This window comes from Camellia sinensis, chromosome 7 (assembly GCF_055761805.1).
Source record: "Camellia sinensis isolate YWXY chromosome 7, ASM5576180v1, whole genome shotgun sequence".
Lineage (NCBI taxonomy): Eukaryota > Viridiplantae > Streptophyta > Magnoliopsida > Ericales > Theaceae > Camellia > Camellia sinensis.
The window spans coordinates 169,867,968-169,881,023 of record NC_138967.1 but is presented as its reverse complement, the minus strand read 5'-3'; the positions used below and the strand labels follow the sequence as shown (position 1 = coordinate 169,881,023).

The following is a 13,056-nucleotide window of genomic DNA, read 5'->3' as shown; positions in this document are numbered from 1 at the left end:
AATAGACATCAGATGCAAAAGCAATTCATTCATCAGCAATTCACATTGTAGTTTTAGGTTTTATTCTAGAAAAGAAAACACAATATGATCACCATTGCCATATTTGATTCTTTCAAGTAATGGTTCTCAGATTCAACAAAAAACTCACCATTTGAGGACAAAAACAAAAAGTAATAACCAATTAATTTCAGGACAATTTCAACTTTGTTTGGATCTTAAATTTAGGAGGAATTAGGAGGAATTTGTGAAAAGAAAAGATAAAAATATGAATAAAATATAAATTAAATTATATATGTATTTTCACATTCCCTTTCATTTTCTTCTCTCATCACAAATCTGTCTCCAAATCTAAGATTCAAATACAACATTGAAGTGAAAAAAACACTTCACATAGAGATTTACAAGTAGTCTAGGAACACAAAATTGGACATCGCAAAACACAGACAGAATTTTACTAGATTTACGAGTGGAGCCCACTTCTAAAAAATCATGCCCGATATATTTTGTGTCCGATACTATGTTCTTATGCTTCTTGTTAAGCAAACCCCAAAGGATAATAATGACAAGCAAATTGTGCAATCATCCTCCTATCTTCGTGACACTTCCACAAAAGAGAACTCAATAGAGAGATACAACAATTGACTGGCCAAATCAAAACTGTGATTCACAAGGAACCTTAATGCTTCTTGAAGAATTAGAGAACAATCTAAGAAACTGTTTTGGTATGATGCAGTAAAATCGATATCATTAAAACCTGAATCAGTGTCATGTCCCACAGCCTCTAATGTAATTAATGATCATTATGATGGTCCAAAATTGTTGCATATACCTAAATCATCCGCCGTTTCATTTGCAGACTTAAGTCTCCTCAAATACCCACCATTTCATTCTTCTTACTGCAGACCCCTCAACGCCGCGAGAAAAACCCATGCTGCTTCTGTTCTAGCATCCGCCTGCACGTCAATTTGCCATATAATAAGCCATTTGTTAGAGTGAACAAACCATTTGTTCTAGTCACTAATTGATGTATTTAAGGAAACATTTATAATATATTTTGACATGATGGATCCGGACACCCCAGTGTCAATAAAAAAATATATATATATATATATATTTTGACATGATGTCTGTATAGAGTAAACTGCCATTAACACTCCAACCAGGGGAAAGCCCAAGTAGGGACTTAATTTCGTGTTTTGTAGACCTCTATGATCATATATTCCAAGTGTATTTTCTTTTCAAATTTATATTTTCTTACAATTACTTGAACTCCAGGCCTAGTTGATAATAAAAAAGCAAAAGTTAAAAACATCCCTTACCAGCTTCCAGATAATCAACTTTTTAAAGCCATTTTTGCCTTAAAGGCTATAAGCAGAACCTACACCACACACCGATACAAGCTCTCAAAATAAAAATAAAATCTATAAGCAACCTCTATAAGCTGGCACCAAACAGCCCCTACATATGCTATCACCATGTTGTAGGTAGCTTCCCACGTACCAAACATAAGAGATTAGGTGATTTATGCTAAACTAATGGTTTACTACTTTACTTAATATGCTATGATTACAACTAACAACTCTAGTGATTGTACCCCTAGGTTTCTAGGGAGAGGTTTGGGGTTACTCACAGCCGAGTTGGCAGCCATTCATGAAAAGAAGTAGGGTGCAATTTATATGAACCAGGCACTGAATAATCCTTTTTAATTTAAGGCACCTAAGCTTACGTTCCTTATGCAAATTATTTATCATACCTGTTGAAGTTAAATCAAATTTGATTTAATATTTAGATTCACTTTCAACTAACAGTATTTTCAACTTTTATCAAAATTTTGAGAAAGAAAAAGTAATGTAGATGCTATGTGTTTGTCTTCAGATTGGGTGTCAGTTTGTTCTATGTAGAAGTTTTTTGAGTTTGGTATTTTTGTTTTTTCTTCTCTTTTTGGTTTTTCCATTTCTGTTGTAAGAGGATATCTTATCCTCTTTTTTCTTGGCCTTGTTGAGCCTTAATAAATTTTTGTTTGTTGCTGAAAAAAAAAAAAAAAAAAAAAGAAAGAAAGAAAAATACCTCTGATGTTCTTTAGAACGCTCAATAAATTCAGTTGCTATGTCTCGTCCTTGATAAGAGGCCAATACGGGTCTTATATCAGCTGGTCTATGGCGAGCAACATCTGTGTCAGACCAAGAAAATAATATATTTTAAAACATTCAACAGTTGCCACAATTATCCAGTATTATAATAATTTGCACAAGCAAAACATACAAGTCAAATGTTCTTTACATAAAAGCTTACATTCAAGAAATGGGATGAGGTCCACAAGAGCTGTATCATCTGCTTCTTGCTTCCAGGGCTTGACAGGAACACAATTCTCGGGCTGAAGACTGGATTTTAGTGCATGACCGCTCACATAGAGAATTTTTGAAGGATCTCTGTTCAGTTTTGATAGGTCCTGCCAGAATACAGTTTGCATGCTATGTAATTTAATTTTCTAATAGTTTAAGGAAACTCAAACTTACAAAACAACAACAACAATATAAGGGAATATACTCAGTTAAATTAAACTGACATTTCCATTTATGCTAATGATATCACTATTTCTTATTGTTGCATCTTGACTTGTTCTCTCTCTCCACTTATCTTCAATTGATGCTACTGCTAAACCAAACCAAACCAAGCCTTAAGTCCTATCAAATGAAATCAGCTAATCCTTCTTCTCCACCTGACTCTATCAATGGCCATCTAGTTAGTTAAATTAAAGAAATTCATATCTCTATTTACTACACTCGCCCACGTCAATCTAGGTTTACCTGTTCCCCTAACACTTTCATCTACCGTCATTGTATCACATCTCTTCACTACTGACTCTGTTAGTCTTCGTTGTATATAACCAAACCATGTCAATCTATTCTCTCTCAACTTATTTTCTATCAATGCTACATCTACTCATTCACGAATATACTCATTTCTAATTCTGTCTTTTCTAATCTCACTACATATCCACCTTAATATCATCATCTTAGCAACACTCATCTTATCTCCATGTTGTTTCTTAGTTACCCAACATTCCGTCCCATACAACAACGTTGGTTTAATAGCCGTTCTATAGAACTTTCCTTTTAGTCTAGTGAGTACTCGTTTATCACACAGTATCCCAGACGCACTTTTCCATTTAAGCCACCCTACCTTAATTCTATAGACCACATCCGCTCTAATCTCCCCAACCATTGTGATAATCGATTATAAATAACGAAAATGTTCACTCTTAGGCAGTTCTTGATTCTCAATATTCACTTCTCATATGCTTCCATTGTTATTGTTACTAAAATTACACACTGTGTACTCTGTCTTAATTTTGCTTATCCCAAATCCTTTAGATTCAAGTGCTTCTTTCCAAGTTTCCAACTTAGTGTTAACTCCTTCTCTAATCTCAACCACTAACACGATATCATCTGCAAAAAGCATACACCATGACATATCCTCCTGAATATTCCTTGTCAACTCATCTATAACTAAAGTAAAAAGATAAGGACTTAAGGTTGATCCTTGGTATAATCCCATAGTAATTAGAAATTCACTTGTCTCTCCAGCAGACGATTTAATTGTGATCACCACACCTTCATATATGTCCATAATCACATCAATGTACCATTTTCTCACCCCTTTCTTCTCTAACACCCACCAGATTATATCCCGAGACACTCTATCATATGCTTTCTCAAGATTGATAAAAACCATATAAATATTTCTTTTATTTTATTTTCTCTATATTTTTCTATTACTCTCCTTAAAAGACAAATCGCTTTCATTGTTGACCTACCCGGCATAAATCCAAATTGATTCTCTGACACTTCTGTTATATCTCGCAATCGACGTTCCATTACTCTCTCCCACACTTTCATTATATGACACATCAGCTTGATTCCTATATAGTTGATGCTACTGCTACTGCCTATGAAGCATGGACACTCCAAAATTGATGCCGTAGCAGTGTCCGACACGCGGACACGCCGGGGACACGGGGACACGCCGTGGACACGTACGGGACACGCCAGATGGCGTGTCCCTTTAATTTAATGATTTTTTTGGAAGGGGACACGGCAGGGACACGGAGGGGACACGCGTGTCCATTTCTGGACACGCTATGGGACACGGCGGGGCTCCTTTTTGAATTTTTTATATTTATTTGGGGTCAAAGTATAATATTTATAAAGTAAAAAAAAAAAAAAAAAGCCCTAATCGACACTGAGTAAAAGGAGAAAAATCAAACCTGCCTTCTCTCTCTCAGTCGAAGCCCCCTCTCTCTGTCGAAGCCCTCTGAAGTTGATCGAAGCTGTCTCTCAGTCGCAGACCTCCGACGTCGATCGCAGCTCTCTGACGTCGATCGAAGCCCTCCGACGTCGATCGAAGCCTCTGACGTCGATCGCAGCCCTCAGTCTCTCCTTCAGTCGATCCAGTCGTCTTCGAGGTGAGCCCCTCTCTCTGCGTCTCTCGCTCTCTCTCTTTCGCCTGTCTCCTTCTCTTTCGCTCTCTCTCTCTCTCTCTCTCTCTCTCAGCTTTCGACTGATGAGTTGAGTTTTATTTTTATTTTATTTTATTTTTTTTTTACGTTTACGTTTATGTTTTATTTTTATTTTTATTTTTTTTTACGTTTATATATTATATGTAACATACTCTTTTTTTTATTTATTTTTTATTTTGATATATATTAATAAGCCTCTTTTTTTTATTATATTTTTTTATTTTGATATATATTATATATAAGACTCTTTTTTATTTTTATTTTTATTTGTTTATATGTTTATATATATATATATATATATATATGTAAGAACTTTTTTTTTTAATTATATGTTTATATATATGTATATATATAAAACTGTATTTAAATTCTGTTTTTTTTATTTAAACTCTTTATTTAGATGAGACTGTTTTTTTTAATTATATGTTTAAATTCTGTTTTATTTAAATTCTATTTAAGCTATTTTTTTTTTGTTTTTTTTGTTTTTTTTTTATTTATCCTTCTAATGTTAATGTTAATGTATAGGAAAAATGTCTAGTTCAAATTCTGCCAATAACACACCATCTGCCTTTGATGCTGAAGATGATAAGCCACTGTGGAAATATGTGACTAGATTAGAAAAATCTGGTGCAAAGGGGGGGAATTATACTTTTCAATGTAACTTTTGTCGGGTTACACGTAAAGGTTCATACACTAGGGTAAAAGCCCATTTGATGCAAATTAAAAATCAGGGGATAGAAATGTGTCCAAAAGTAACAAGTAAGGATAAAGCAGATTTTGAGAGGGCAATTGCAGAAGCAGAGTTGAAATTGAAAAACTCTAGGTTGAAGAAAGTCCCATTGCCTCCTCCTAGTTCAAGTGCATCATTAGGTTTATGTTTTAATGAACCAGAGGAGATATATGGATCAAAAAGGAAGAGGTCAACTGCTTTAGGGAGTGGAAGTAGTAGTAACCCTATTATGAAAGCATTTAACATTGGGGCTCGAGAACGACTAAATAGTGAGATAGCTAGAATGTTTTATTCAGCAGGCTTGCCATTTCATTTGGCAAGAAATCCTTACTATGTTAGTGCATTTACTTTTGCTGCAAATAACAACATACAAGGATATGTACCACCTGGGTATAACATGTTGAGAACTACATTGATTCAAAAAGAAAGGACAAACATTGATAGGTTGTTAGATCCTATTCGAGGCTCATGGAGAGAGAAGGGGGTGAGTATAGTCAGTGATGGATGGAGTGATTCCCAACGAAGACCATTAATAAATTTTATGGCTGTTACCGGAGGTGGGCCTATGTTTCTTAAAGCGGTTGATTGTTCAGGGGAAACAAAGGACAAATATTTTATTTCCAACTTGATGAAGGAAGTAATTATGGAGGTTGGGCCTAAAAATGTGGTTCAAGTCATTACAGATAATGCCGCAAATTGCAAGGCAGCCGGGCACCTAATTGAAGCACAATTTCCTCACATCTTTTGAACTCCTTGTGTTGTGCACACCCTCAATCTTGCCTTGAAGAATATTTGTGCTGCCAAGAATGTGGAAAATAATTCAGTTGCATTTGAAGAGTGTAATTGGATTAGTGAGATTGTGGGTGATGTGATGATGATCAAGAATTTTATTTGTAATCATTCCATGAGGTTGGCAATGTACAATGAGTTTGTGAGTTTGAAACTTCTTTCAGTTGCCGAGACACGCTTTGCTTCTTCTATTGTCATGCTTAAGAGGGTCAAGTTGATAAAGCAAGGTCTCCAAACAATGGTAATCAGTGACAAATGGAGTTGTTATACGGATGATGATATTGGCAAGGCCAAGTTTGTGAAGGATAAGTTATTGGATGATTTTTGGTGGGATCAAGTTGACTACATACTTTCCTTTACTGCTCCTATTTATGACATGATTAGAGTTTGTGACACCGATAGACCTTCTCTTCACTTAGTATATGACATGTGGGATACAATGATAGAAAAAGTGAAGATGGTGATATATAAGCATGAAGGAAAGCGACTAGAAGATGAGTCTACATTCTATAATGTAGTACATCAGATTCTTGTAGACCGGTGGAACAAGAACAACACACCACTTCATTGCTTGGCACACTCATTGAATCCAAGGTGATTACAACACAATTTACTATTTTTATTAATTTAAGTTTAATATTATTCTTTCACATTTATAATGAGTAGTACTTTTTTTTCATTTTAGGTATTATAGTGATGTGTGGCTTCATGAGGATCCAAGCCGAGTTCCCCCACATAGGGATGAGGAGGTTTGTCTTGAGAGAAAAAAGTGCTTGAAAAGGTTCTTTGATGATCCAATGGAGCGCACTAAAGCAAATTTGGAGTATGCTAAGTTCTCAACAAAAGAGGGGCCATTTGCTGACATTGATTCCATTGGAGATAGATGTGATATGGATCCTCATAGTTGGTGGGTTGTTCATGGTGCATCTCCACCCACTCTTCAATCTTTGGCTTTAAGGCTACTTGTGCAACCTTCTTCTTCATCATGTGCTGAGAGGAATTGGAGTATATACTCTTTTATCCATTCAATGAGAAGAAACAAGATGACACCCCAACGTGCAGAGGACTTGGTTTTTGTTCATAGCAACCTCCGTCTTTTATCAAGGAGACCCCACAATACCATGAAGGAGAGACCAAGTTATGGGATATTGCGGGCGACACATTTGATTCATTTGATGATGTTGGAATGCTTGAGGTTGCAAATCTGTCACTTGATGAACCTGAGATGGAGGTTGTGTTGTTTACAGATGATGGAGGTGCAAACGAAGAAAAAGGTGGTGATGCTAATGATGATGAAGACGTGCAAGAAATTGGATCTACTTGAAGTTTTGAAATGCCTACTTCTTTTTTTCTTTTTCTTTTTTTTCTTCTTCTTTGTCTCTTATTTAGTGTTTTTGTGAAGAATATTGTTGGATGTTTTCCCCTTATATTTATTGTTGGATGTTGGATGTTGAATCTTTTGCCTCTCTTATATTTATTGAATTAATGGTACTATATTAGTGTTTGTTAATTTTGATTTAGAATGAATGTAATACGAATCTACATAATAACACATAAAAATATATATACATATATATAAAAAATAAAAAAAAAATCGCCGTGTCCCCTGCCGTGTCCGTGTCCCCATTTTTTGGAAATTGAAGTGTCCCGTGTCCGTGTCCGTGTCCGTGTCCGTATCCGTGTCAGTGTCCGTGCTTCATAGGCTACTGCTACAACTACCGCTACCATTTCAAAAATATATTAATTTCTAATTTCATCTTTGCTAGTCTTACCATACATCCATCTAAGTATTTTTGTCTCAGCTACACTCATTTTATGAATATTTCAACAAAACTACAAAGTTCCAGCCAAAGCAGTCTTGGTAATTGTGTAATGTTTGCAACAAAAAACTAAATTCGAAAAAAAGTACAAGGGACAAATGCCAAAAACAGTATAAACTTATTATTAACACACAGATCTATGCCATGGTTCATCAGTTCTTACTGACCCGGTAGTGAATTCCATTGTGGTATTTAGTATCACTTCTTGACAATTTGTATCTTATACATCCCTTTGTGTCGAGTCTTTCCATAATGGGGTCAACATACTACACATTAAAAGAAAAATTGATAATAAATGAATAAATAAACATTGCATATTCTCAAACTGAGAAAAGAAAATGTAGCACCTCAAAATAAGGAAGAAAAAATTTACCATACTCGGCTGGTCTGAATACAGAACAATCTCATAAAATTGAGCTAGGTGTTCAAGGAAATCATCCACCCCAGGCCTTTTGAAAGTGCGCCAACCCCTTTCACGCTTTGCATCACAAAACACACAATCACTAAGTTCAAAAAACTTAAAACAAAAACCATCGGTGTGCCGGCTCAAATTTAAGACACGAAAAGGTATAGAAATAGAACAGCCTATAAAGTACAGAAAATAGCAGTACCTCGATCTGATAAGATCATGCCAACTTATGTCATAAATTTAGGAGGCCAATAAACGTGTGACATGCAGAACATAATAAAGCATACCTTCCAATCAGAGTAAACTAAAGTCTCGTTGAGATCCAGCACAAGTGTAAATACATGCTGTTCCAACGGATGCAAATCTGGAAGAAGCTTCTCCGAGGAAGGCTCAGTATAACCCTACAACCATGTTCATAAAAATGGTAAGATCAGGCATCAAAAGGACAGGGTAACAATACTACAAAGATAACTTGGAGTCTGGATTACTCACCTGAACTTGTTCTTCAATTTTACTCCTGAGGTCCAAGTAAAGCTCAATGGCTTTAGCAGGTACTAGAATTGTGAAAACAGAATAAACACAATTATTGGTCATACACCGACAAACAACAAAAAAGAATGACAAATGCATCAGCACAAAACATAATTTAACTGTTAATGAGATATCGAGAAAAGTTGGATTGAGCGTGAAAAATAGGAAGGCATGAAAAAAGAGCACAGAAAATTCCAAGCACTTGATATCTTAAGAGGGGGAGAAGAATGGAGAGCAAGGAACAGGAAGATAGTTAGAAGGCACAGGTGCTCACCTGTCATTGCAGCAGTATAAAGCAAACCTTGAAACTTCTGCAACAAGGATAGAGGGAAAAAAAAGAAAGTTAGAATTTTGGGAAATTTACAACGCATGTCTAAAAAGAATAGTGATTCTACCAACATTGGAGTCACTTTGATGGAGAATGGCATCTTACAGCCTGTGACATTTGGAAAAGGACAAAAATAAAAAAAATACAGCGATGTAGGCCCCACCAATGGACCAATGGCTCCCACCATTGCTATCACATGATTGGGAGCTAATATCTATTGGTTTTGGATGATCCCAATCAACTCTAATATCTTTTCATTAGGAAAAATATATTTTTAAAGTCCAAGCACGTTTTGTAAACATTCCAGACAATTTCGTAATTTTACTAGTTATTTTACAACATTAGGGGTGCTTCTATTTACACTACAAAACTGTCTCATTACACCCCCTCAGTTTTATTTTTTTAAATTACAATTTGTCACTCTAAAATTACCATTTTGAAGGACTTAAAAACCCAAAAAAATTAAAACCACTCACCCCCTTCCTACCCACCTCCACCAGCCCATCACTCACCGCCACCCCTCTCCACCTTGTAAGCAGGTGCTGCCACTGCCCAACTCTCCGTTCACCCCCCTCCCCCCCCCCCTCACCACCTCCACCTCCACCTCCACCAGCACCAGCCGACCACCACTGACGCTTCTCTATTACCACCCGTTCTCTCTTACCACCACTCACCGCCACCCCTCTCCTCTCCGTCAGCAAGTGCTGCCACCGCCCAACTCTCCCTTCCCTTCCCTTCCCCTCCCCTCCCCTCTCCCAGCCCCTAAGAAGTACGGACACAGACACGGATACGGACACGGACATGTGACACAATATGGACACGACACAGACACGCGGACACGCAAATTTTCGAAAAATAGGAGACACGACACGCTGGAAACACGCTCAAAATATATAATTTTATTTATTTATTTATTATGTCATAATTTCTTTTTAAAAAAATTGAGAAGTAATAAAAAGTGCAAAATAACATTAATAAATATTTAAAAATATATATATACAACTATTCATCAATTCAACACTTTAACTAATAAATAAATTAAGCAATTTCAAGAAATTTATTTTTTATTCAAATAAAATTAATTTGCTCTATGCATGTTAGGGCCAAAGATGAATATTAAAAATTAGAGGGATTGCCAAAGTTGTTCTTATCCAATAGCTGACCTCATAAAAGGGGTTCAGAAAATTTATAATTAAATAGAAAAGAGAGAGAAGAAAAAAAAGAGAGACAAAAACGGAGGAGAGAGAGAGAGAGAGACTACAAAACAGAGTCTAAAGGAAAAAGAAGAAGACAACCAAACAGGGAGAAGAACGAAGACGATGAGACGAAGAAGAGAAGATCTCTCTCTCTCTCTCTCTCTCTCACACAGTGTCCCTCAAGTGTCTGTGAGTGTGTCCGCAAAGTGTCAGATTGGAAAAAAATCAAAAAAAATTCTGGACACGTTAAAGAGAGTGATCGCGTGTCCGTGTCTGACACATGTCGAACACCCACACATTGCTGCCGGAGAGGTGTCCGTACTTCATAGCCCAACCCCCTCTCCCCTCCCTGTCACCCCCTCCCCAGATCTCCCCTCCCTTAACACCCTACCCACTACCAGATTTTTTTGGTACTTAAAAACTCCCTAACAATTACTAACAAAGCAGTGAAATCCAAAGAATGCGGTTTGTTTGGTCCTTACTTGTATAATAATATTTGTCTTAATTTGTTTAAGAAACCTTAGTCAAGTAGGATTCAAGATATCATTTCCCAGAAGAAAAGCAATTCTACTTCTATATAAGCAACCTTTTTGTAAAAGCAATTAGACAAGTCAATTGATAGCATTTTCTGGTAAAATTCCATTAGTTCTTCAGGTGAGACCCCTAGAAATCCTTAGCGAGATTCTAAGGTTCTAACCTTAAGGTTCTAACCTTAGTGAGATCCAGCCTTTCTTGGAAACTCTATTAACCTGAAAACCTTAACCCTAAAAAAATTAAAATTTCTTTGCAGCCTAGAAAATCTCACCAGTTGCTTCCTTAAATTTCATATCCAAAACAGCCTCAAACCTCAATCATTCTAATCACCATATCCCATCCTCAAATCCTAAACCCAATTTTCAAACCATTTAACTCTTAACTAAAACCCTAGGCCAACATATTTGGTCGTAGGGAAGCTTACATTAGGCCTTATCTTAATTCGATTTCCCTCAAATTACTGCAGAGAAAGGATACATCGTCCAAATACTAATATTTGATATAAAAGGTTTACAACCCTTAATAGATTCTTTAGTTTACAACATAGTAACAGCTAAGCACTGTATTTAACACTAATAATAATGTGCCAAAATATGCATCCAGCTAGAAATATGGCTCTCCTTCAGCAGGGCAATGCATTGCAAAACATATGTTTTGGTTTAAAACAGAATACATAATGGAACAGTCAAGTCAACAAGTATAATAAGGTTCAATAGGGTTGTTTCTTTTTCAATCATGTCTCGGACCCAAAAAAAAAAATCTAAACAATATAATTTCTAACAAAACTAAAATTACAAATGTCATACTTACATCAAGACTAGGTGCATTATCTCCAACAGCATAATTAACAGAAGCTCGGAAAGCCTTTGTCTTTTGGTCCACTTCTTCCAAGGAGTATGCTGCATATACAAGTTTCATTAACATTTTTGAAAAAGCAAACACGCAATACTGCATATGATGATATACACCATCTCGAAGGCCAATTCTCTCTCGACCTTCAATTCCATTGGTTTCCAAGAATGTTGAGCCCGGTATGTAAGCTATGTATCTCGGAGGAACTTAAAATAAGGGCTTTCAGCGACTTTGCACCCTATTTTGGTCTTGTATGTATTTAAATAAAAATTAATTGTTTTTTATTTTTATTTAGAAGAAAGATAAAAGACATTATCACTCTTCCTGGCAATAATACTCCAACACCAATAATAATTGCTCTTGCCTCCATTAATCAAGACAGTTAAATTCAAATAAAATATTTATTATATTCTACACACAGCCATTTTTATACATTATAGCCATTTTTTTTTTATTTTTTATTTTTTCATTTTCTCAAAGTAAAGTAACACAATTAATCTAATAATAGAATCAAACACGTGAGATTTTCATAAATCATCAGCTCACCAATCAACACGACACCTGAATTCCCCAAAATTATTGATCTTTGAAATGTTCAAGATTAAGAAAATGGGTTAGATCATTAGATCTTGAAAAACATAATACATAAATAAAATTCAAGAAAAAAAAGAAAGAACGAACCGTAAGTGGCGTAACAGCCGGCGACCGAGGCTCCGGCGAGGGCACCGAAAAGAGCGAACTTGAGAAAATTCAAGGGGGTTTTGGCCGTGGGATCGGTGGGAGGAACTGGAGGGGTTTGATCGTTGATCAGAGTAGTGGAAGGAGAGAGAACATTTTCTTTGGGAGGGTTTGCAGAGACTTGTGTAGTACAAAAGGGTCGAACGATATTGGAGAGTCTAGAGAGAGATCGACGAGATCGATGGATTCGAAGCATTGTTGATCGAATTCTTTGAATCAGAGAAGAAAACAAAATTAGGGTTTTGTAGAGGTTTTGATCATCTCATGAAAATATGTGATTTTGGTGCAGGGTAACACTAGTATGGGCGCTGACCTGTTAAGGCTCCGTTTGGTGCTCCAAAATGATTTTAAAAGGATAAATTACAAACACACCATTTGAGATTTATTTAAATTATAAATTATTCTCTATAGTTCTAGAAATTACCTTGTGTGAGACATTTGGTTATTTATTTGATAGAAAATTTGGAACCTATAGCATTTTCCAACAATTAATTGGAGGGTATTATTGGACTGTGGCGGGTCCTGATACAAGTTTATTTTGATAATTCAAATTATTTAATGTGAAGAACTCGTTGAGTATATCTTTTCTGAAAAAATCACGGTAATTGAA

General features: G+C 35.9%; 2 protein-coding genes across 2 annotated transcripts; one reads left to right on the top strand and one right to left on the bottom strand.

Annotated features, from left to right (window-relative positions):
• Positions 1-241: 241 nt before the first annotated feature.
• On the bottom strand, positions 242-12,762 carry LOC114294033 (mitochondrial import inner membrane translocase subunit TIM50). The gene is made up of 10 exons (XM_028238127.2): positions 12,390-12,762; positions 11,667-11,755; positions 9,073-9,109; positions 8,760-8,821; positions 8,555-8,668; positions 8,232-8,336; positions 8,026-8,124; positions 2,293-2,449; positions 2,068-2,170; positions 242-953 (listed from the first exon to the last, which is right to left on the bottom strand). Exons 1-10 carry the CDS (start codon positions 12,640-12,642, stop codon positions 908-910), a joined length of 1,065 nt encoding a protein of 354 aa, XP_028093928.1. The 5' UTR covers positions 12,643-12,762; the 3' UTR covers positions 242-907.
• LOC145795439 (uncharacterized) lies at positions 4,334-7,444 on the top strand. The gene is made up of 3 exons (XM_082879767.1): positions 4,334-4,465; positions 5,045-6,632; positions 6,724-7,444. Exon 2 carries the CDS (start codon positions 5,050-5,052, stop codon positions 5,995-5,997), a length of 948 nt encoding a protein of 315 aa, XP_082735893.1. The 5' UTR covers positions 4,334-4,465; positions 5,045-5,049; the 3' UTR covers positions 5,998-6,632; positions 6,724-7,444.
• Positions 12,763-13,056: the final 294 nt, after the last annotated feature.